Source organism: Oncorhynchus kisutch, linkage group LG23, assembly GCF_002021735.2.
Source record: "Oncorhynchus kisutch isolate 150728-3 linkage group LG23, Okis_V2, whole genome shotgun sequence".
NCBI lineage: Eukaryota > Metazoa > Chordata > Actinopteri > Salmoniformes > Salmonidae > Oncorhynchus > Oncorhynchus kisutch.
The window spans coordinates 47,432,796-47,456,589 of NC_034196.2; the positions used below are offsets into that span (position 1 = coordinate 47,432,796).

Below are 23,794 nucleotides of genomic sequence, written 5' to 3' on the forward strand. Positions count from 1 at the left end.
CCTTAGACCACACACAGGGGAGAGTGGGGTAAACACTCCTTAGACCACACACAGGGGAGAGTGGGGTAAACAGGGGTAAGTGAAGCATTTTTTATATTCAGCATCTCTCTGTCAAGGGAAATATAATTTATATATTTCTAACAAAGGTATCTACATATATTTCAGGATGTTATGTATCCCTGGAAATAATCCAAATTCATGCAAACAAGTACAGTTTTGAAAACAGCTTTTCCCAAAAAGCGGTCTCTTGGCTCAGGTATGGGTTAAGTTGACCCGCGATAATCATCGTACACATTTCTGTACTGAATAAAATGTTACCACTACCTTTTTAAAACACTTTTTTTGTGTGTGTGTATTTTTAAGCATTGTTTAACACCTAACAAACACAGGCCCCTATTCCCAGTGATTAGTAATTGTATAAGTGTGTCCTTGGTTTATCATTGTCCTATCGATTATTGTTACAATTTCTGTTGGTGGGTGTGAGTACCTGTGCTGTGTGTAATTTGGGTATAATAATAAACCCTATTACACATTGCTGCGCCTGTCTCCCGACCCTTTATACCAGCGTGACATACACTGTATTTCTGATAAATTTTATGTTATTTTAATGGACAAATGTGTCTTTCTTTAAAAAACAAGTACATTTCTAAGTGACCCCAAACTTTTGAACGGTAGTTTGCAAAATATACTTTTGGTATATGTTTATTTAACCTTTATTTAACCTTTATTTAACCTTTATTTAACCAGGCAAGTCAGTTAAGAACAAGTTCTTATTTTCAATGACGGCCTAGGAACAGTGGGTTAACTGCCTGTTCAGGGGCAGAACGACAAGATGTGTACCTTGTCAGCTCGGGGGTTTGAACTTGCAACCTTCCGGTTACTAGTCCAACGCTCTAACTACTAGGATACCCTGCCGCCTCTACACTCTAACCACTAGGCTACCCTGCCGCCCCTCCACTCTAACCACTACCCTGCCGCCCCTCCACTCTAACCACTACCCTACCACCTCTACACTCTAACCACTAGGCTACCTACCTCCTCTACACTCTAACCACTAGGCTACCTGCCTCCTCTACACTCTAACCACTAGGCTACCTACCTCCTCTACACTCTAACCACTAGGCTACCTACCTCCTCTACACTCTAACCACTAGGCTACCTGCCACCTCTACACTCTAACCACTAGGCTACCTACCTCCTCTACACTCTAACCACTAGGCTACCCTGCCGCCCCTCCACTCTAACCACTAGGCTACCTACCTCCTCTACACTCTAACCACTAGGCTACCTACCTCCTCTACACTCTAACCACTAGGCTACCTGCCACCTCTACACTCTAACCACTAGGCTACCTGCCTCCTCTACACTCTAACCACTAGGCTACCTGCCTCCTCTACACTCTAACCACTAGGATACCTACCTCCGCTACACTCTAACCACTAGGCTACCTGCCGCCCCTCCACTCTAACCACTACCCTACCTCCTCTACACTCTAACCACTAGGATACCTACCTCCTCTACACTCTAACCACTACCCTGCCGCCCCAGAATCATTTTGAATCCTCTAATAATAAATCACTATCTTTTGAGCCTGACTTGCTTACCAGTTTTTCCATCTGGTTTCTCCATGAAATTATGACATCTTCCTAAATATTTGGTCAAATGATAAATTTTGTTTAAAGTTTCCAAGAAACAAGGGTGGATCAACTTACCCCACTCTCCCCTAGTGTATAAAACTAACCATTCACAACATTCTGAATATTCAAAGCTGAGATTTCAAATTCAAGCCCCCTACAATCTGTGAAATTCCATGAGACACATTCTTCTTTTTGCCCCTCAAAGCAACACAAAGCAATCCCAAACGGAAACACTGCATTTCAATTTCCTCATACAGGGAGTTGTTGGAATGGCAGTACAGGAAATTAAAATGTTGGAAGGTTCACAGTTTATTAAAGAAGAATGTTCACAGGCTCAGTCCATACAAGTATTTCACTCTCACAGACAGGAGAGTTAGGTTACATCCCAAATGGCTCGTTATTCCCTACATAGTGCACTACTTTTGACCAGTGCCCATAGAGTGAACAATATAGGGAATTTAGCCATTTTGGACACAGACAGTCTCTACTCTACAGAACCAACCAGTTTCCTCCTCAGGACAGCAGAGAGCTAGGTGTCTCACCAACAACACATGATGACGGTTGGTTGAAACAGTTGACTGTGATTTAATAATGGGACATCACGGTTTAATAATGGGACATCACAGTTTAATAATGGGACATCACAGTTTAATAATGGGACATCACGGTTTAATAATGGGACATCGTGGGTTAATAATGGGACATCGTGGGTTAATAATGGTGAATTCACCAGCAACCACCCACCTTGGGTTGACCGTGTGTGTGTGTGTGTGTGTGTGTGTGATTAGGAAGGGGGTGGGTGGTGGTGCATCTTGTTGTTCCAGGCTGCTTTATAAATCAGAAGAGCTGTCTGAACAAAGGGTTGCTGGAGATACTGAGAAAACACACGCACGCACACACGCACACACACACACACTGAGCAGCGGCTCAGTTCTGTGGGCAGTAGAACAACGTGGCCTTTGTGGCCTTTGTATCGAATGATAAAAAGACAAGATTTCTCTTTGATGTATGTTGTGCTGCAGTGTGCTCCAAGCTGATAGCATTAACATCACATAGACACACAGGAACACCATCACCATCATCAGCCAGGGAACCAGCCAACCAACAACAGACATCCACAACATCCCTGGCTAGGAATTAACCATTTTAAATGGCAGTAATAGGAGAAATCACATCATTCTAAGGGAAATTATTTACCCAAATCAGCCAACACAACAACACTGATAAGAGGTAGAGTTTTCAACCGTAAACAGAATAACCATTAAACCGTGCAGGAGATGGATGACAGGGTTTTGTGGAACAATCTATACCCTTCACCAGGACTCATTCGCTGACGTCACAGTTCCACAAGGAGCTTTATATAGAGGGAGAATAGTAGCTAATTGGACGAGTTGTGAATGAGACAGAGGGAGGAGACAGTAAAGGGGACAGACAGGACATGGAATAGACAGACAGGACATGGAATGGACAGAGAGGAAGGGTGAAGGGGACAGACAGGACATGGAATGGACAGAGAGGAAGGGTGAAGGGGACAGACAGGACATGGAATGGACAGAGAGGAAGGATGAAGGGTACAGAAAGGAAGTGGATGAGACTGTTTAGCATGGGGGGCTAAGAGTGACATTAGCTTATGGGAAATTCTAACTGTTCTTGGTCTTAGTAATAACTGTGTTTGATCTCACCGAAGGCGGCGCTCATAGCAGGGTCCATGGTGGGCTGTCCGTCTCCGGAGGGAAGGTCCAGGCGGGTGAAGTCTCGGCTCTTGTCGTTGTTGTACTTCACATTCAGGCTGGTCAGCTTGGAGAACTCCACACGCAGAGTGCAGCACGCGTTATAGATGTTCTGGCCATCCAAAGTCTAGAGAGAGAGACAGACAAACAGAAAGGGTGTTAGATCAACCAATTGAAAAGGACAGACTTTCATTGGGCCAATTGTATACCAAAGTATTCAGAATTGTGTAAGCTATTTCATGGTAACTGGCTCCCAGTTACGTTTTAATATCTCTCAGACCTCCATAGAGAAAGACATGGTCCTAGTGAAGAAAGAATAATAATTTGTTCTTAACTGACTTGCCTAGTTAAATAAAGGTAAAAATAAATAAGAAATGACAGTAATGACATAATATGGGTCACTACAGTTACTGTACCACTCAGAGAATATAGAACAACAAGGTCCTCTGTAGAGCAGCAGTTACTGTACCACTCAGAGAATATAGAACAACAAGGTCCTCTGTAGAGCAGCAGTTACTGTACCACTCAGAGAATATAGAACAACAAGGTCCTCTGTAGAGCAGCAGTTACTCTACCACTCTGAGAATATAGAACAACAAGGTCCTCTGTAGAGCAGCAGTTACTGTACCACTCAGAGAATATAGAACAACAAGGTCCTCTGTAGAGCAGCAGTTACTGTACCACTCAGAGAATATAGAACAACAAGCTCCTCCGTAGAGCAGCAGTTACTGTACCACTCAGAGAATATAGAACAACAAGGTCCTCTGTAGAGCAGCAGTTACTGTACCACTCAGAGAATATAGAACAACAAGCTCCTCCGTAGAGCAGCAGTTACTGTACCACTCTGAGAATATAGAACAACAAGGTCCTCTGTAGAGCAGCAGTCACTGTACCACTCAGAGAATATAGAACAACAAGCTCCTCCGTAGAGCAGTCCATCCAGGGAGACTGCTCTACCTCTCCATCTCACTCTCACTCCCTCGTCCCGCAACCCCTCCCTCAAAAAAACTTGTAATGAGGCATGTAACCTCTGTTGTTCATCAGAAGCAAAAAAGGGAAATGGCTCAGAAGGTAAGAACCTGTAGGACAGTGGTCGCCAACCTGGTCGATCTTCAAGGCATTGCTAGTCGATCACCAAACATGTGGCTATGAATTTGAGGCAGATGCAGTGTGGCTGGAGCTTTGCCATCAGGTGGAAGACGGTGTCTCTCTAGCCAGTCTCACCGGAGGAAAGCAAGGAGAGAGCAGGGACCATGAGAGGCTCCCTCCGTCCGCTGAGACTAATGCCGTGTTCAAAACAACTGGGAACTCTGAAATCTTTCACTTCCGACTTCAGTGTGTTCAAGACAACTAGAAACTCTAAAAAACACGATCTGACTGGGAAAAATCATTTTGAACAGTCATCCAACTTGGAATTCTAAGTTGGAAACTCTGGCACCTTTCTAGAGCCCCGACTTTCAGCCCCGACTTTCAGACCTGAAGATCAACAACGTCATGATTTGACCTGGGTTTTTGTTGTTCCCAGTTCTCTTGGAAGCACCATGACCATCAGATGCAGATACAAAGCAAATTAAATCTGTGTCTTGCTGGAAGCCCCACCATCCACAGTGAGGCTTGGATTCATTCCTTCAATTATTCCGTTCTTCACCTTGGTCTGAACAGGAACGATTCATGCTACTGAAACAAACAAGCGGAACACCAGACTGTCTTACGTTGACCCAACTAAACTGTCCCTTAGTGGTAAAGCGTGCTCTCCCCCTGGATGTTGTGGGCTGAAGTTAGTATGGTCCTAATGAGTTTCCTAAGCACAAGCATTTATTCTTCTCCCTTAGTTTTCACTCTACAATAAAACAATGTCAGTGGGCGTTTACAAAAAATTAGCTGAGAGCCTGAATTACCATTAATTTATGTAGTAAATAAGTAGGGAAACACAGGCATTGAGTAGAACCTGTGAGGTTAGTGATGAATAGTAAATGAGTTGGGTCTTCTCATGAGGGAGTGGTGATATACTGCCATCTGGTGGCGACTAGAAACAATAGCATAATAAGACCTATTATAAATTGATGGACTCGACTCGTGACCCCACCATTGGGGACTCGGACTTCAGACTCAGACTTCAGCCATGGGGACTCGTGTCTCGAATTGGCCTTGGGTTTTAGTGACTCGACTACAACACTGGTGGCCGGTGTGTGTGATTTGAGATTTGTGGGCTCTAGCTACATCCAGGTGTTGCATGGAGATGGAGGAGGCCAGGCAGTAAAACACATCTCTCGTCCAAACCCACATCTATGAAGAAACCGAGTGCTCATTTTTCTTTATTTTGGGATAGTGACCTGTTGAAGTGTCCTGGAGTAAGGTATGTTTTTTAAATGTTTTTTTATCAAGTCCCTCAGTCGAGCACCTGATTCCCTTCATGTTCAAGCTAGACTGAAGCGTGTTTGGGTAATGTTTTGCTACACCCACAATAACATCTGCTAAATATGTGTATGTGACCAATCCAATTTGATACAGCATGGTTGGGGTTGTATTGGGTTTACAGCATGGTTGGGGTTGTATTGGGTTTACAGCATGGTTGGGGATGTATTGGGTTTACAGCATGGTTGGGGTTGTATTTGGTTTACAGCATGGTTGGGGTTGTATTGGGTTTACAGCATGGTTGGGGTTGTACTGGGTTTACAGCATGGTTGGGGTTGTATTGGGTTTACAGCATGGTTGGGGTTGTATTGGGTTTACAGCATGGTTGGGGTTGTATTGGGTTTACAGCATGGTTGGGGTTGTATTGGGTTTACAGCATGGTTGGGGTTGTATTGGGTTTACAGCATGGTTGGGGTTGTATTGGGTTTACAGCATGGTTGGGGTTGTATTGGGTTTACAGCATGGTTGGGGTTGTATTGGGTTTACAGCATGGTTGGGGTTGTATTGGGTTTACAGCATGGTTGGGGTTGTATTGGGTTTACAGCATGGTTGGGGTTGTATTGGGTTTACAGCATGGTTGGGGTTGTATTGGGTTTACAGCATGGTTGGGGTTGTATTGGGTTTACAGCATGGTTGGGGTTGTATTGGGTTTACAGCATGGTTGGGGTTGTATTGGGTTTACAGCATGGTTGGGGTTGTATTGGGTTTACAGCATGGTTGGGGTTGTATTTGGTTTACAGCATGGTTGGGGTTGTATTGGGTTTACAGCATGGTTGGGGTTGTATTGGGTTTACAGTATGGTTGGGGTTGTATTGGGTTTACAGCATGGTTGGGGTTGTATTGGGTTTACAGCATGGTTGGGGTTGTATTGGGTTTACAGCATGGTTGGGGTTGTATTGGGTTTACAGCATGGTTGGGGTTGTATTGGGTTTACAGCATGGTTGGGGTTGTATTGGGTTTACAGCATGGTTGGGGTTGTATTGGGTTTACAGCATGGTTGGGGTTGTATTGGGTTTACAGCATGGTTGGGGTTGTATTGGGTTTACAGCATGGTTGGGGTTGTATTGGGTTTACAGCATGGTTGGGGTTGTATTGGGTTTACAGCATGGTTGGGGTTGTATTGGGTTTACAGCATGGTTGGGGTTGTATTGGGTTTACAGCATGGTTGGGGTTGTATTGGGTTTACAGCATGGTTGGGGTTGTATTGGGTTTACAGCATGGTTGGGGTTGTATTGGGTTTACAGCATGGTTGGGGTTGTATTGGGTTTACAGCATGGTTGGGGTTGTATTGGGTTTACAGCATGGTTGGGGTTGTATTGGGTTTACAGCATGGTTGGGGTTGTATTGGGTTTACAGCATGGTTGGGGTTGTATTGGGTTTACAGCATGGTTGGGGTTGTATTGGGTTTACAGCATGGTTGGGGTTGTATTGGGTTTACAGCATGGTTGGGGTTGTATTTGGTTTACAGCATGGTTGGGGTTGTATTGGGATGTATTGGGAAAAAGACCAAACGGCTAGATTGATAGAACCAAGGGTTGTAATGGAGACCAAGACTTATCTGGGCTGAGAGGGAATATATCTGACATTATTAAGGCTTTTATCCACATCAGGACATATCTGACATTATTAAGGCTTTTATCCACATCAGGACATATCTGACATTATTAAGGCTTTTATCCAAACACATCAGGACAGAAATAGACAGACTCTAGATCCAGCTTCAGGATGAGATTTTTGATATGCTCTCTCCTGCCTCTTCTGACTGCTGCGTGATGTTTTAGAGCTGTGCTGCTATTCCTCACAGTTACATCAGGTTGTCTGACATCCAAATACCTAGCCAAAGACCTAGCCAAAGACCTAGCCAGAGGCCTACCAAAGACCTAGACCTAGCCAAATACCTAGTCAAAGACCTAGCCAAATACCTAGCCAAAGACCTAGTCAAAGACCTAGCCAGAGGCCTACCAAAGACCTGGCCAAATACCTAGTCAAAGACCTAGCCAAATACCTAGCCAAAGACATAGCCAAAGACCTAGCCAAAGACCTAGCCAGAGGCCTACCAAAGACCTAGCCAAAGACCTAGCCAGAGGCCTACCAAAGACCTAGCCAGAGGCCTACCAAAGACCTAGCCAAAGACCTAGCCAGAGGCCTACCAAATACCTAGCCAAAGACCTAGCCAAAGACCTAGCCAAATGCCTAGCCAAGGACCTAGCCAGAGACCTAGCCAAAGACCTAGCCTAGCCATTTCCACCCCATGTGAGGAGGTACAGTGCCTTGCGAATGTATTCGGCCCCCTTGAACTTTGCGACCTTTTGCCACATTTCAGGCTTCAAACATAAAGATATAAAACTGTATTTTTTTGTGAAGAATCAACAACAAGTGGGACACAATCATGAAGTGGAACGACATTTATTGGATATTTCAAACTTTTTTAACAAATCAAAAACTGAAAAATTGGGCGTGCAAAATTATTCAGCCCCCTTAAGTTAATACTTTGTAGTGCCACCTTTTGCTGCGATTACAGCTGTAAGTCGCTTGGGGTATGTCTCTATCAGTTTTGCACATCGAGAGACTGAAATTCTTTCCCATTCCTCCTTGCAAAACAGCTCGAGCTCAGTGAGGTTGGATGGAGAGCATTTGTGAACAGCAGTTTTCAGTTCTTTCCACAGATTCTCGATTGGATTCAGGTCTGGACTTTGACTTGGCCATTCTAACACCTGGATATGTTTATTTTTGAACCATTCCATTGTAGATTTTGCTTTATGTTTTGGATCATTGTCTTGTTGGAAGACAAATCTCCGTCCCAGTCTCAGGTCCTTTGCAGACTCCATCAGGTTTTCTTCCAGAATGGTCCTGTATTTGGCTCCATCCATATTCCCATCAATTTTAACCATCTTCCCTGTCCCTGCTGAAGAAAAGCAGGCCCAAACCATGATGCTGCCACCCCCATGTTTGACAGTGGGGATGGTGTGTTCAGGGTGATGCGCTGTGTTGCTTTTACGCCAAACATAACGTTTTGCATTGTTGCCAAAAAGTTCAATTTTGGTTTCATCTGACCAGAGCACCTTCTTCCAAATGTTTGGTGTGGCTTGTGGCAAACTTTAAATGACACTTTTTATGGATATCTTCAAGAAATGGCTTTCTTCTTGCCACTCTTCCATAAAGGCCAGATTTGTGCAATATACGACTGATTGTTGTCCTATGGACAGAGTCTCCCACCTCAGCTGTAGATCTCTGCAGTTCATCCAGAGTGATCATGGGCCTCTTGGCTGCATCTCTGATCAGTCTTCTCCTTGTATGAGCTGAAAGTTTAGAGGGACGGCCAGGTCTTGGTAGATTTGCAGTGGTCTGATACTCCTTCCATTTCAATATTATCGCTTGCACAGTGCTCCTTGGGATGTTTAAAGCTTGGGAAATCTTTTTGTATCCAAATCCGGCTTTAAACTTCTTCACAACAGTATCTGGGACCTGCCTGGTGTGTTCCTTGTTCTTCATGATGCTCTCTGCGCTTTTAACGGACCTCTGAGACTATCACAGTGCAGGTGCATTTATACGGAGACTTGATTACACACAGGTGGATTGTATTTATCATCATTAGTCATTTAGGTCAACATTGGATCATTCAGAGATCCTCACTGAACTTCTGGAGAGAGTTTGCTGCACTGAAAGTAAAGGGGCTGAATAATTTTGCGCGCCCAATTTTTCAGTTTTTGATTTGTTAAAAAAGTTTGAAATATCCAATAAATGTCGTTCCACTTCATGATTGTGTCCCACTTGTTGTTGATTCTTCACAAAAAAATACAGTTTTATATCTTTATGTTTGAAGCCTGAAATGTGGCAAAAGGTCGCAAAGTTCAAGGGGGCCGAATACTTTCGCAAGGCACTGTACGTACCACTGGTGTGGTGGGCATTTATAGAGTCAGTACGTACCACTTTGGTGTGGTGGGCATTTATAGAGTCAGTACGTACCACTTTGGTGTGGTGGGCATTTATAGAGTCAGTACGTACCACTTTGGCACCACTGGTGTGGCGGGCATTTATAGAGTCAGTACGTACCACTTTGGCACCACTGGTGTGGTGGGCATTTATAGAGTCAGTACGTACCACTTTGGCACCACTGGCGTGGTGGGCATTTATAGAGTCAGTACCTACCACTTTGGCGTGGTGGGCATTTATAGAGTCAGTACCTACCACTTTGGCGTGGTGGGCATTTATAGAGTCAGTACGTACCACTTTGGCGTGGTGGGCATTTATAGAGTCAGTACGTACCACTTTGGCATGGTGGGCATTTATAGAGTCAGTACGTACCACTTTGGGGTGGTGGGCATTTATAGAGTCAGTACCTACCACTTTGGCGTGGTGGGCATTTATAGAGTCAGTACGTACCACTTTGGTGTGGTGGGCATTTATAGAGTCAGTACCTACCACTTTGGCGTGGTGGGCATTCATCGGGTCAGCATATTGTAGCAGGGCCTGGAACTGGTTGTTCTTGGTGAAAGTGATGATCTTCAGGACCGTCCCGAACTTAGAGAAGATCTATGGAGGCAAAACAAAAACCAAGTTCAAATAAACATTTCTCTTAGGCTACTTAGCACCATACTCTCATTCAGTATTCTGTGTTATGATCTGGGCTCCTCTCAATTCATCTTTCCTTGATTCCTCTCTCCGCATCTTCTCAAAGAGCATTCGGAGAAGGTCAAAGGGGAGGGACTATTGAGATAGAGACATAGTGCAATGGTGCAGCACCTCCAGTGATACAGGGTAAAAGAGGTTAGAGGTCAGGGGTCAGGGTTACCTGGTGTAGGACCTCCAGTGATACAGGGCAGAAGAGGTTAGAGGTCAGGGTTACCTGGTGTAGGACCTCCAGTGATACAGGGCAGAAGAGGTTAGAGGTCAGGATTACCTGGTGTAGGACCACCAGTGATACAGGGCAGAAGAGGTTAGAGGTCAGGGGTCAGGGTTACCTGGTGTAGGACCTCCAGTGATACAGGGCAGAAGAGGTTAGAGGTCAGGGTTACCTGGTGTAGGACCTCCAGTGATACAGGGTAGAAGAGGTTAGAGGTCAGGGTTACCTGGTGTAGGACCTCCAGTGATACAGGGTAGAAGAGGTTAGAGGTCAGGGTTACCTGGTGTAGGACCACCAGTGATACAGGGCAGAAGAGGTTAGAGGTCAGGGTTACCTGGTGTAGGACCTCCAGTGATACAGGGCAGAAGAGGTTAGAGGTCAGGGTTACCTGGTGTAGGACCTCCAGTGATACAGGGCAGAAGAGGTTAGAGGTCAGGGTTACCTGGTGTAGGACCTCCAGTGATACAGGGCAGAAGAGGTTAGAGGTCAGGGTTACCTGGTGTAGGACCACCAGTGATACAGGTTAGAAGAGGTTAGAGGTCAGGGGTCAGGGTTACCTGGTGTAGGACCTCCAGTGATACAGGGCAGAAGAGGTTAGAGGTCAGGGTTACCTGGTGTAGGACCTCCAGTGATACAGGGTAGAAGAGGTTAGAGGTCAGGGTTACCTGGTGTAGGACCTCCAGTGATACAGGGTAGAAGAGGTTAGAGGTCAGGGTTACCTGGTGTAGGACCTCCAGTGATACAGGGTAGAAGAGGTTTTCTACAATGATGCGCAGCACGGGGCTCTGTCCTGGCATCAAGGCTCCATCACTGCCCGATGCTGAACCGCCCAACGCCATATTCCCAGAATGCACTGCGTTGACCGCCTGCAACGCTGCCTGAGCTCTCTGTTGGGGAAAGGAGTAGAGAGGGGAGGAGAGTGGAGGAAGAGAGGGGAGGAAAGTGGAGGAGGTGGGAAGAGAGGAGGAGAGGAGGAAGAGAGAGGGAGAGTGGAGAAGAGAGGGGGATGTTGGGTTTAACACCCTAAGCAAACAATAATCATATGATATACAATAACTAAATAATTTATTGTCATAATGTGGAGAGGGAGAAAAACAGACAGAGAGAAAAATAAATACAGAGAGAGAGAGAGAGAGACAGACAGAGAGAGAGAGAGAAAGAGAAAGAGAAAGAGAAAGAGAAAGAGAGAGCAGAAAGAGAGAGAGAGGAGAAAGAGAAAGAGAGAGAGAGGAGAAAGAGAGAGAGAGAGAGAGAAAGAGGAGAGAGGAGAAAGAGAAAGAGAGAGAGAGGAGAAAGAGAAAGAGAGAGAGAGGAGAAAGAGAGAGAGAGAGAGAGAGAGAGAGAGAGAGAGAGAGAGAGAGAGAGAGAGAGAGAGAGAGAGAGAGAGAGAGAGAGAGAGAGAGAGAGAGAGAGAGAGAGAGAGAGAGAGAGAGAGAGAGAGAGAGAGAGAGAGAGGTTGTAACATGATACTGTACAGTCGATTAGTGCTGGTAAGAATCAGCAGACAGTTGTGGACTTGACACACCTGCTGCTGGAATTGTCATATCACACAATCAGTTCCCAAATGGCAACCTGTGACCTACAGTACAACCTAAAACCTGTAACCTGCAGTATAACCTGTAACCTACAGTATAACCTAAACCTGTAACCTACAGTATAACCTGTAACCTATAACCTACAGTATAACCTATAACCTACAGTACAACCTGTAACCTACAGTACAACCTGTAACCTACAGTATAACCTGTAACCTATAACCTACAGTATAACCTACAGTATAACCTATAACCTACAGTGTAACCTGTAACCTACAATATAACCTGTAACCTACAGTATAACCTATAACATACAGTGTAACATGTAACCTGTAACCTACAGTATAACATGTAACCTACAGTATAACCTATAACCTACAGTATAACCTATAACCTACAGTACAACCTGTAACCTGTAACCTACAGTATAACCTATAACCTACAGTATAACCTATAACCTACAGTATAACCTGTAACCTACAGTATAACCTGTAACCTATAACCTACAGTATAACCTGTAACCTACAGTATAACCTGTAACCTACAGTATAACCTGTAACCTACAGTATAACCTATAACCTACAGTATAACCTGTAACCTGCAGTATAACCTGTAACCTGTAACCTACAGTATAACATGTAACCTACAGTATAACCTATAACCTACAGTATAACCTATAACCTACAGTACAACCTGTAACCTGTAACCTACAGTATAACCTATAACCTACAGTATAACCTATAACCTACAGTATAACCTGTAACCTACAGTATAACCTGTAACCTACAGTATAACCTGTAACCTATAACCTACAGTATAACCTGTAACCTACAGTTTAACCTGTAACCTACAGTATAACCTATAACCTACAGTATAACCTGTAACCTGTAACCTACAGTATAACCTATAACCTACAGTATAACCTGTAACCTACAGTATAACCTACAGTACAACCTGTAACCTGTAACCTACAGTATAACCTATAACCTACAGTACAACCTGTAACCTGTAACCTACAGTATAACCTGTAACCTACAGTATAACCTATAACCTACAGTATAACCTGTAACCTGTAACCTACAGTATAACCTGTAACCTACAGTATAACCTATAAGCTACAGTATAAACTGTAACCTACAGTATAACCTATAACCTACAGTACAACCTATAACCTGCAGTATAACCTGTAACCTACAGTATAACCTGTAACCTATAACCTACAGTACAACCTATAACCTGTAACCTACAGTATAACCTATAACCTAGAGTATAACCTATAACCTACAGTATAACCTACAACCTGTAACCTACAGTATAACCTATAACCTACAGTATAACCTATAACCTACAGTATAACATGTAACCTACAGTACAACCTGTAACCTATGGTATAACCTATAACCTACAGTATAACCTATAACCTGTAACCTACAGTATAACCTGTAACCTACAGTATAACCTGTAACCTACAGTATAACCTGTAACCTACAGTATAACATGTAACATACAGTATAACCTACAGTATAACCTGTAACCTGTAACCTATAACCTACAGTATAACCTGTAAACCACAGTATAAACTGTAACCTACAGTATAACCTATAACCTAAAGTATAACCTATAACCTGTAACCTATAACCTACAGTATAACCTGTAACCTACAGTATAAACTGTAACCTACAGTATAACCTGTAACCTACAGTATAACCTGTAACATATAACCTACAGTATAACCTGTAACCTACAGTATAACCTATAACCTACAGTACAACCTGTAACCTACAGTATAACCTGTAACCTACAGTACAACCTATAACCTGCAGTATAACCTGTAACCTACAGTATAACCTGTAACATACAGTATAACATGTAACCTACAGTATAACCTGTAACCTACAGTATAACCTGTAACCTATAACCTACAGTATAACCTGTAACCTACAGTATAACCTGTAACCTATAACCTACAGTATAACCTGTAACCTACAGTATAACATGTAACCTACAGTATAACCTGTAACCTACAGTATAACCTGTAACTTATAACCTATAACCTACAGTACAACCTGTAACCTACAGTATAACCTGTAACCTACAGTATAACCTGTAACTTATAACCTATAACCTACAGTACAACCTGTAACCTACAGTATAAACTGTAACCTACAGTATAACCTATAACCTACAGTATAACCTGTAACCTATAACCTACAGTATAACCTGTAACCTACAGTATAACCTGTAACCTATAACCTACAGTATAACATGTAACCTACAGTATAACCTGTAACCTACAGTATAACCTGTAACCTACAGTATAACATGTAACCTACAGTATAACCTATAACCTACAGTATAACCTGTAACCTATAACCTACAGTATAACCTGTAACCTACAGTATAACCTGTAACCTATAACCTACAGTATAACATGTAACCTACAGTATAACCTGTAACCTACAGTATAACCTGTAACCTACAGTATAACATGTAACCTACAGTATAACCTGTAACCTACAGTATAACATGTAACCTACAGTATAACCTGTAACCTACAGTATAACCTATAACCTACAGTATAACCTGTAACCTACAGTATAACCTGTAACCTATAACCTACAGTATAACCTGTAACCTACAGTATAACCTGTAACCTACAGTATAACATGTAACCTACAGTATAACCTGTAACCTACAGTATAACCTGTAACCTACAGTACAACCTGTAACCTACAGTATAACCTATAACCTACAGTATAACCTATAACCTACAGTACAACCTGTAACCTACAGTATAATGTATAACCTACAGTGTAACCTGTAACCTACAGTATAACCTGTAACCTACAATATAACCTATAACCTGTAACCTACAGTATAACCTATAACCTGTAACCTACAGTATAACCTGTAACCTACAATATTACCTATAACCTGTAACCTACAGTACAACCTGTAACCTACAGTATAATGTATAACCTACAGTATAACCTATAACCTAAAGTATAACCTGTAACCTGTAACCTACAGTATAACCTATAACCCACAGTATAACCTATAACCTACAGTATAACCCGTAACCCACAGTATAACCTATAACCTACAGTACAACCTATAACCTGTAACCTACAGTATAACCTATAACCTACAGTATAACCTATAACCTACAGTATAACCTATAACCTGTAACCTACAGTATAACCTGTAACCTACAGTGTAACCTGTAACCTACAATATAACCTGTAACCTACAGTATAACCTGTAACATACAGTGTAACATGTAACCTGTAACCTACAGTATAACATGTAACCTACAGTATAACCTATAACCTACAGTATAACCTATAACCTACAGTACAACCTGTAACCTGTAACCTACAGTATAACCTATAACCTACAGTATAACCTATAACCTACAGTATAACCTGTAACCTACAGTATAACCTGTAACCTATAACCTACAGTATAACCTGTAACCTACAGTATAACCTGTAACCTACAGTATAACCTGTAACCTACAGTATAACCTATAACCTACAGTACAACCTGTAACCTGTAACCTACAGTATAACCTGTAACCTACAGTATAACCTATAACCTACAGTATAACCTGTAACCTGTAACCTACAGTATAACCTGTAACCTACAGTATAACCTATAAGCTACAGTATAAACTGTAACCTACAGTATAACCTATAACCTACAGTACAACCTTTAACCTGCAGTATAACCTGTAACCTACAGTATAACCTGTAACCTATAACCTACAGTACAACCTATAACCTGTAACCTACAGTATAACCTATAACCTACAGTATAACCTATAACCTACAGTATAACCTACAACCTGTAACCTACAGTATAACCTGTAACCTACAGTATAACCTATAACCTACAGTATAACCTGTAACCTGTAACCTACAGTATAACCTGTAACCTACAGTATAACCTATAAGCTACAGTATAAACTGTAACCTACAGTATAACCTATAACCTACAGTACAACCTTTAACCTGCAGTATAACCTGTAACCTACAGTATAACCTGTAACCTATAACCTACAGTACAACCTATAACCTGTAACCTACAGTATAACCTATAACCTACAGTATAACCTATAACCTACAGTATAACATGTAACCTACAGTACAACCTGTAACCTACAGTATAACCTATAACCTACAGTATAACCTATAACCTGTAACCTACAGTATAACCTGTAACCTACAGTATAACCTGTAACCTACAGTATAACATATAACATACAGTATAACCTACAGTATAACCTGTAACCTGTAACCTATAACCTACAGTATAACCTGTAAACCACAGTATAAACTGTAACCTACAGTATAACCTATAACCTACAGTATAACCTATAACCTGTAACCTATAACCTACAGTATAACCTGTAACCTACAGTATAAACTGTAACCTACAGTATAACCTGTAACCTACAGTATAACCTGTAACCTATAACCTACAGTATAACCTGTAACCTACAGTATAACCTATAACCTACAGTACAACCTGTAACCTACAGTATAACCTGTAACCTACAGTACAACCTATAACCTGCAGTATAACCTGTAACCTACAGTATAACCTGTAACCTACAGTATAACATGTAACCTACAGTATAACCTGTAACCTATAGTATAACCTGTAACCTATAACCTACAGTATAACCTGTAACCTACAGTATAACCTGTAACCTATAACCTACAGTATAACCTGTAACCTACAGTATAACATGTAACCTACAGTATAACCTGTAACCTACAGTATAACCTGTAACTTATAACCTATAACCTATAACCTACAGTACAACCTGTAACCTACAGTATAACCTGTAACCTACAGTATAACCTGTAACTTATAACCTATAACCTACAGTACAACCTGTAACCTACAGTATAAACTGTAACCTACAGTATAACCTATAACCTACAGTATAACCTGTAACCTATAACCTACAGTATAACCTGTAACCTACAGTATAACCTGTAACCTATAACCTACAGTATAACATGTAACCTACAGTATAACCTGTAACCTACAGTATAACCTGTAACCTACAGTATAACCTGTAACCTACAGTATAACATGTAACCTACAGTATAACCTGTAACCTACAGTATAACCTATAACCTACAGTATAACCTGTAACCTACAGTATAACCTGTAACCTATAACCTACAGTATAACCTGTAACCTACAGTATAACCTGTAACCTACAGTATAACATGTAACCTACAGTATAACCTGTAACCTGTAACCTACAGTATAACCTATAACCTGTAACCTACAGTATAACCTGTTACCTACAATATAACCTATAACCTGTAACCTACAGTACAACCTGTAACCTACAGTATAATGTATAACCTACAGTATAACCTATAACCTACAGTATAACCTGTAACGTACAGTATAACCTATAGACTACAGTATAACCTGTAACCTACAGTATAACCTACAGTGTAACCTGTAACCTACAATATAACCTGTAACCTATAACCTACAGTACAACCTGTAACCTACAGTATAACCTGTAACCTACAGTACAACCTGTAACCTACAGTATAACCTATAACCTACAGTATAACCTGTAACCTGTAACCTACAGTATAACCTATAACCCACAGTATAACCTATAACCTACAGTATAACCCGTAACCCACAGTATAACCTATAACCTACAGTACAACCTATAACCTGTAACCTACAGTATAACCTATAACCTACAGTATAACCTATAACCTACAGTATAACCTATAACCTGTAACCTACAGTATAACCTATAACCTACAGTATAACCTATAACCTACAGTATAACATGTTAACCTACAGTACAACCTGTAACCTACAGTATAACCTATAACCTACAGTATAACCTATAACCTGTAACCTACAGTATAACTTGTAACCTACAGTATAACCTGTAACCTACAGTATAACATGTAACCTACAGTATAACCTGTAACCTACAGTATAACCTGTAACCTACAGTACAACCTGTAACATACAGTATAACCTGTAACATACAGTATAACCTACAGTATAACCTGTAACCTGTAACCTATAACCTACAGTATAACCTGTAAACTACAGTATAAACTGTAACCTACAGTATAACCTATAACCTACAGTATAACCTATAACCTGTAACCTATAACCTACAGTATAACTTGTAACCTACAATATAAACTGTAACCTACAGTATAACCTGTAACCTACAGTATAACCTGTAACCTATAACCTACAGTATAACCTGTAACCTACAGTATAACCTATAACCTACAGTACAACCTGTAACCTACAGTATAACCTGTAACCTACAGTACAACCTATAACCTGCAGTATAACCTGTAACCTACAGTATAACCTGTAACCTACAGTATAACATGTAACCTACAGTATAACCTGTAACCTACAGTACAACCTGTAACCTACAGTATAACCTATAACCTACAGTATAACCTGTAACCTATAACCTACAGTATAACCTGTAACCTACAGTATAACCTGTAACCTATAACCTACAGTATAACTTGTAACCTACAGTATAACCTGTAACCTACAGTATAACATGTAACCTACAGTATAACCTGTAACCTACAGTATAACCTGTAACTTATAACCTATAACCTACAGTATAACCTATAACCTAAAGTACAACCTGTAACCTACAGTATAAACTGTAACCTACAGTATAACCTATAACCTACAGTATAACCTGTAACCTATAACCTACAGTATAAACTGTAACCTACAGTATAACCTGGAACCTACAGTATAACCTGTAACCTATAACCTACAGTATAACCTGTAACCTACAGTATAACCTGTAACCTACAGTATAACATGTAACCTACAGTACAACCTATAACCTGTAAACCTACAGTATAACCTATAACCTACAGTATAACCTTTAACCTACAGTATAACCTATAACCTACAGTATAAACTGTAACCTACAGTATAACCTATAACCTGTAACCTACAGTATAACCTATAACCTACAGTATAACCTATAACCTACAGTATAACCTATAACGTACAGTATAACATGTAACCTACAGTACAACCTGTAACCTACAGTATAACCTATAACCTACAGTATAACCTATAACCTGTAACCTACAGTATAACCTGTAACCTACAGTATAACATGTAACCTACAGTATAACCTGTAACCTACAGTATAACCTGTAACCTACAGTACAACCTGTAACCTACATATAACCTGTAACATACAGTATAACCTACATATAAACCTGTAACCTGTAACCTATAACCTACAGTATAACCTGTAAACCACAGTATAAACTGTAACCTACAGTATAACCTACAACCTGTAACCTACAGTATAACCTATAACGTACAGTATAACATGTAACCTACAGTACAACCTGTAACCTACAGTATAACCTATAACCTACAGTATAACCTATAACCTGTAACCTACAGTATAACCTGTAACCTACAGTATAACCTGTAACCTACAGTATAACATGTAACCTACAGTATAACCTGTAACCTACAGTATAACCTGTAACCTACAGTACAACCTGTAACCTACAGTATAACCTGTAACATACAGTATAACCTACAGTATAACCTGTAACCTGTAACCTATAACCTACAGTATAACCTGTAAACCACAGTATAAACTGTAACCTACAGTATAACCTATAACCTACAGTATAACCTATAACCTGTAACCTATAACCTACAGTATAACCTGTAACCTACAGTTGAAACTGTAACCTACAGTATAACCTGTAACCTACAGTATAACCTGTAACCTATAACCTACAGTATAACCTGTAACCTACAGTATAACCTATAACCTACAGTACAACCTGTAACCTACAGTATAACCTGTAACCTACAGTACAACCTATAACCTGGCAGTATAACTGTAACCTACAGTATAACCTGTAACCTACAGTATAACATGTAACCTACAGTATAACCTGTAACCTACAGTATAACCTGTAACCTATAACCTACAGTATAACCTGTAACCTACAGTATAACCTGTTACCTATAACCTACAGTATAACCTGTAACCTACAGTATAACATGTAACCTACAGTATAACCTGTAACCTACAGTATAACCTGTAACTTATAACCTATAACCTACAGTACAACCTGTAACCTACAGTATAACCTGTAACCTACAGTATAACCTGTAACTTATAACCTATAACCTACAGTACAACCTGTAACCTACAGTATAAACTGTAACCTACAGTATAACCTATAACCTACAGTATAACCTGTAACCTATAACCTACAGTATAACCTGTAACCTACAGTATAACCTGTAACCTACAGTATAAACCTATAACCTACAGTACAACCTGTAACCTACAGTATACCTACAACCTACAGTATAACCTATAACTACAGTACAACCTGTAACCTACAGTATAATGTATAACCTACAGTGTAACCTGTAACCTACAGTATAACCTGTAACCTACTATATAACCTATAACCTGTAACCTACAGTATAACCTATAACCTGTAACCTACAGTATAACCTGTAATCTACAATATAACCTATAACCTGTAACCTACAGTACAACCTGTAACCTACAGTATAACCTGTAACCTACAGTATAACCTGTAACCTACAGTATAACCTATAACTACAGTATAACCTGTAACCTACAGTATAACCTACAGTATAACCTGTAACCTACAGTATAACCTGTAACCTATAACCTACAGTATAACCTGTAACCTACAGTATAACCTGTAACCTACAGTATAACCTGTAACCTACAGTATAACCTGTAACCTACAGTATAACCTGTAACCTACAGTATAACCTGTAACCTACAGTATAACCTGTAACCTACAGTACAACCTATAACCTATAACCTACAGTATAACCTATAACCTACAGTATAACCTGTAACCTACAGTATAACAGTATAACCTATAACCTACAGTATAACCTATAACCTACAGTATAACCTATAACCTACAGTATAACCTATAACCTACAGTATAACCTGTAACCTACAGTATAACCTATAACCTACAGTATAACCTGTAACCTACAGTATAACCTATAACCTACAGTATAACCTGTAACCTACAGTATAACCTGTAACCTACAGTATAACCTATAACCTACAGTATAACCTATAACCTACAGTACAACCTGTAACCTACAGTATAACCTATAACCTACAGTATAACCTGTAACCTACAGTATAACCTATAACCTACAGTATAACCTGTAACCTACAGTATAACCTGTAACCTACAGTATAACCTGTAACCTATAACCTACAGTATAACCTGTAACCTACAGTATAACCTGTAACCTGTAACCTACAGTATAACCTGTAACCTACAGTATAACCTGTAACCTACAGTATAACCTATAACCTACAGTATAACCTGTAACCTACAGTATAACCTGTAACCTGTAACCTACAGTATAACATGTAACCTACAATATAACCCGTAACCTACAGTATAACATGTAACCTACAGTATAACCTACAGTATAACCTGTAACCTACAGTATAACCTGTAACCTACAGTATAACATATAACCTACAGTATAACCTGTAACCTACAGTATAACCTGTAACCTACAGTATAACATATAACCTACAGTATAACCTGTAACCTACAGTATAACCTATAACCTACAGTACAACCTATAACCTGCAGTATAACCTGTAACCTACAGTATAACCTGTAACCTATAACCTACAGTACACCTATAACCTGTAACCTACAGTATAACCTATAACCTACAGTATAACCTATAACCTACAGTATAACCTACAACCTGTAACCTACAGTATAACCTATAACCTACAGTATAACCTATAACCTACAGTATAACCTGTAACCTACAGTACAACCTGTAACCTACAGTATAACCTATAACCTACAGTATAACCTATAACCTGTAACCTACAGTATAACCTGTAACCTACAGTATAACCTGTAACCTACAGTATAACCTGTAACCTACAGTATAACCTGTAACATACAGTATAACCTACAGTATAACCTGTAACCTGTAACCTATAACCTACAGTATAACCTGTAAACCACAGTATAAACTGTAACCTACAGTATAACCTATAACCTACAGTATAACCTATAACCTGTAACCTATAACCTACAGTATAACCTGTAACCTACAGTATAAACTGTAACCTACAGTATAACCTGTAACCTACAGTATAACCTGTAACCTATAACCTACAGTATAACCTGTAACCTACAGTATAACCTATAACCTACAGTACAACCTGTAACCTACAGTATAACCTGTAACCTACAGTACAACCTATAACCTGCAGTATAACCTGTAACCTACAGTATAACCTGTAACCTACAGTATAACATGTAACCTACAGTATAACCTGTAACCTACAGTATAACCTGTAACCTATAACCTACAGTATAACCTGTAACCTACAGTATAACCTGTAACCTATAACCTACAGTATAACCTGTAACCTACAGTATAACATGTAACCTACAGTATAACCTGTAACCTACAGTATAACCTGTAACTTATAACCTATAACCTACAGTACAACCTGTAACCTACAGTATAACCTGTAACCTACAGTATAACCTGTAACTTATAACCTATAACCTACAGTACAACCTGTAACCTACAGTATAAACTGTAACCTACAGTATAACCTATAACCTACAGTATAACCTGTAACCTATAACCTACAGTATAACCTGTAACCTACAGTATAACCTGTAACCTATAACCTACAGTATAACCTGTAACCTACAGTATAAACTGTAACCTACAGTATAACCTATAACCTACAGTATAACCTGTAACCTATAACCTACAGTATAACCTGTAACCTACAGTATAACCTGTAACCTATAACCTACAGTATAACCTGTAACCTACAGTATAACCTGTAACCTACAGTATAACCTGTAACCTACAGTATAACCTGTAACCTACAGTATAACCTGTAACCTACAGTACAACCTGTAACCTACAATATAACCTGTAACTTATAACCTATAACCTACAGTATAACCTGTAACCTACAGTATAACCTGTAACCTACAGTATAACCTATAACCTACAGTATAACCTATAACCTACAGTATAACCTATAACCTACAGTATAACCTATAACCTACAGTATAACCTATAACCTACAGTATAACCTATAACCTACAGTATAACCTGTAACCTACAGTATAATGTATAACCTACAATATAACATGTAACCTACAGTATAACCTGTAACCTACAGTATAACCTATAACCTACAGTATAACCTATAACCTACAGTACAACCTGTAACCTACAGTATAACCTATAACCTACAGTATAACCTGTAACCTACAGTATAACCTATAACCTACAGTATAACCTATAACCTACAGTATAACCTGTAACCTACAGTATAACATGTAACCTGTAACCTACAGTATAACATGTAACCTACAGTATAACCTGTAACCTACAGTATAACATATAACCTACAGTATAACCTGTAACCTACAGTATAACCTGTAACCTGTAACCTACAGTATAACATGTAACCTACAATATAACCCGTAACCTACAGTATAACATGTAACCTACAGTATAACC

The 23,794-nt window shown here is 40.2% G+C and overlaps 1 protein-coding gene across 1 annotated transcript in view; it reads right to left on the bottom strand.

Annotated features, from left to right (window-relative positions):
- LOC109880876 (polypyrimidine tract-binding protein 3) overlaps window positions 1-23,794 on the bottom strand; it is a gene marked incomplete in the record, with an annotated part of 103,786 nt that overhangs the window by 29,162 nt on the left and 50,830 nt on the right. The window contains 3 exon segments of the mRNA XM_031803277.1: window positions 3,320-3,494; window positions 10,205-10,315; window positions 11,345-11,512. Of these exon segments, the coding sequence (XP_031659137.1) occupies window positions 3,320-3,494; window positions 10,205-10,315; window positions 11,345-11,512 (454 nt within the window).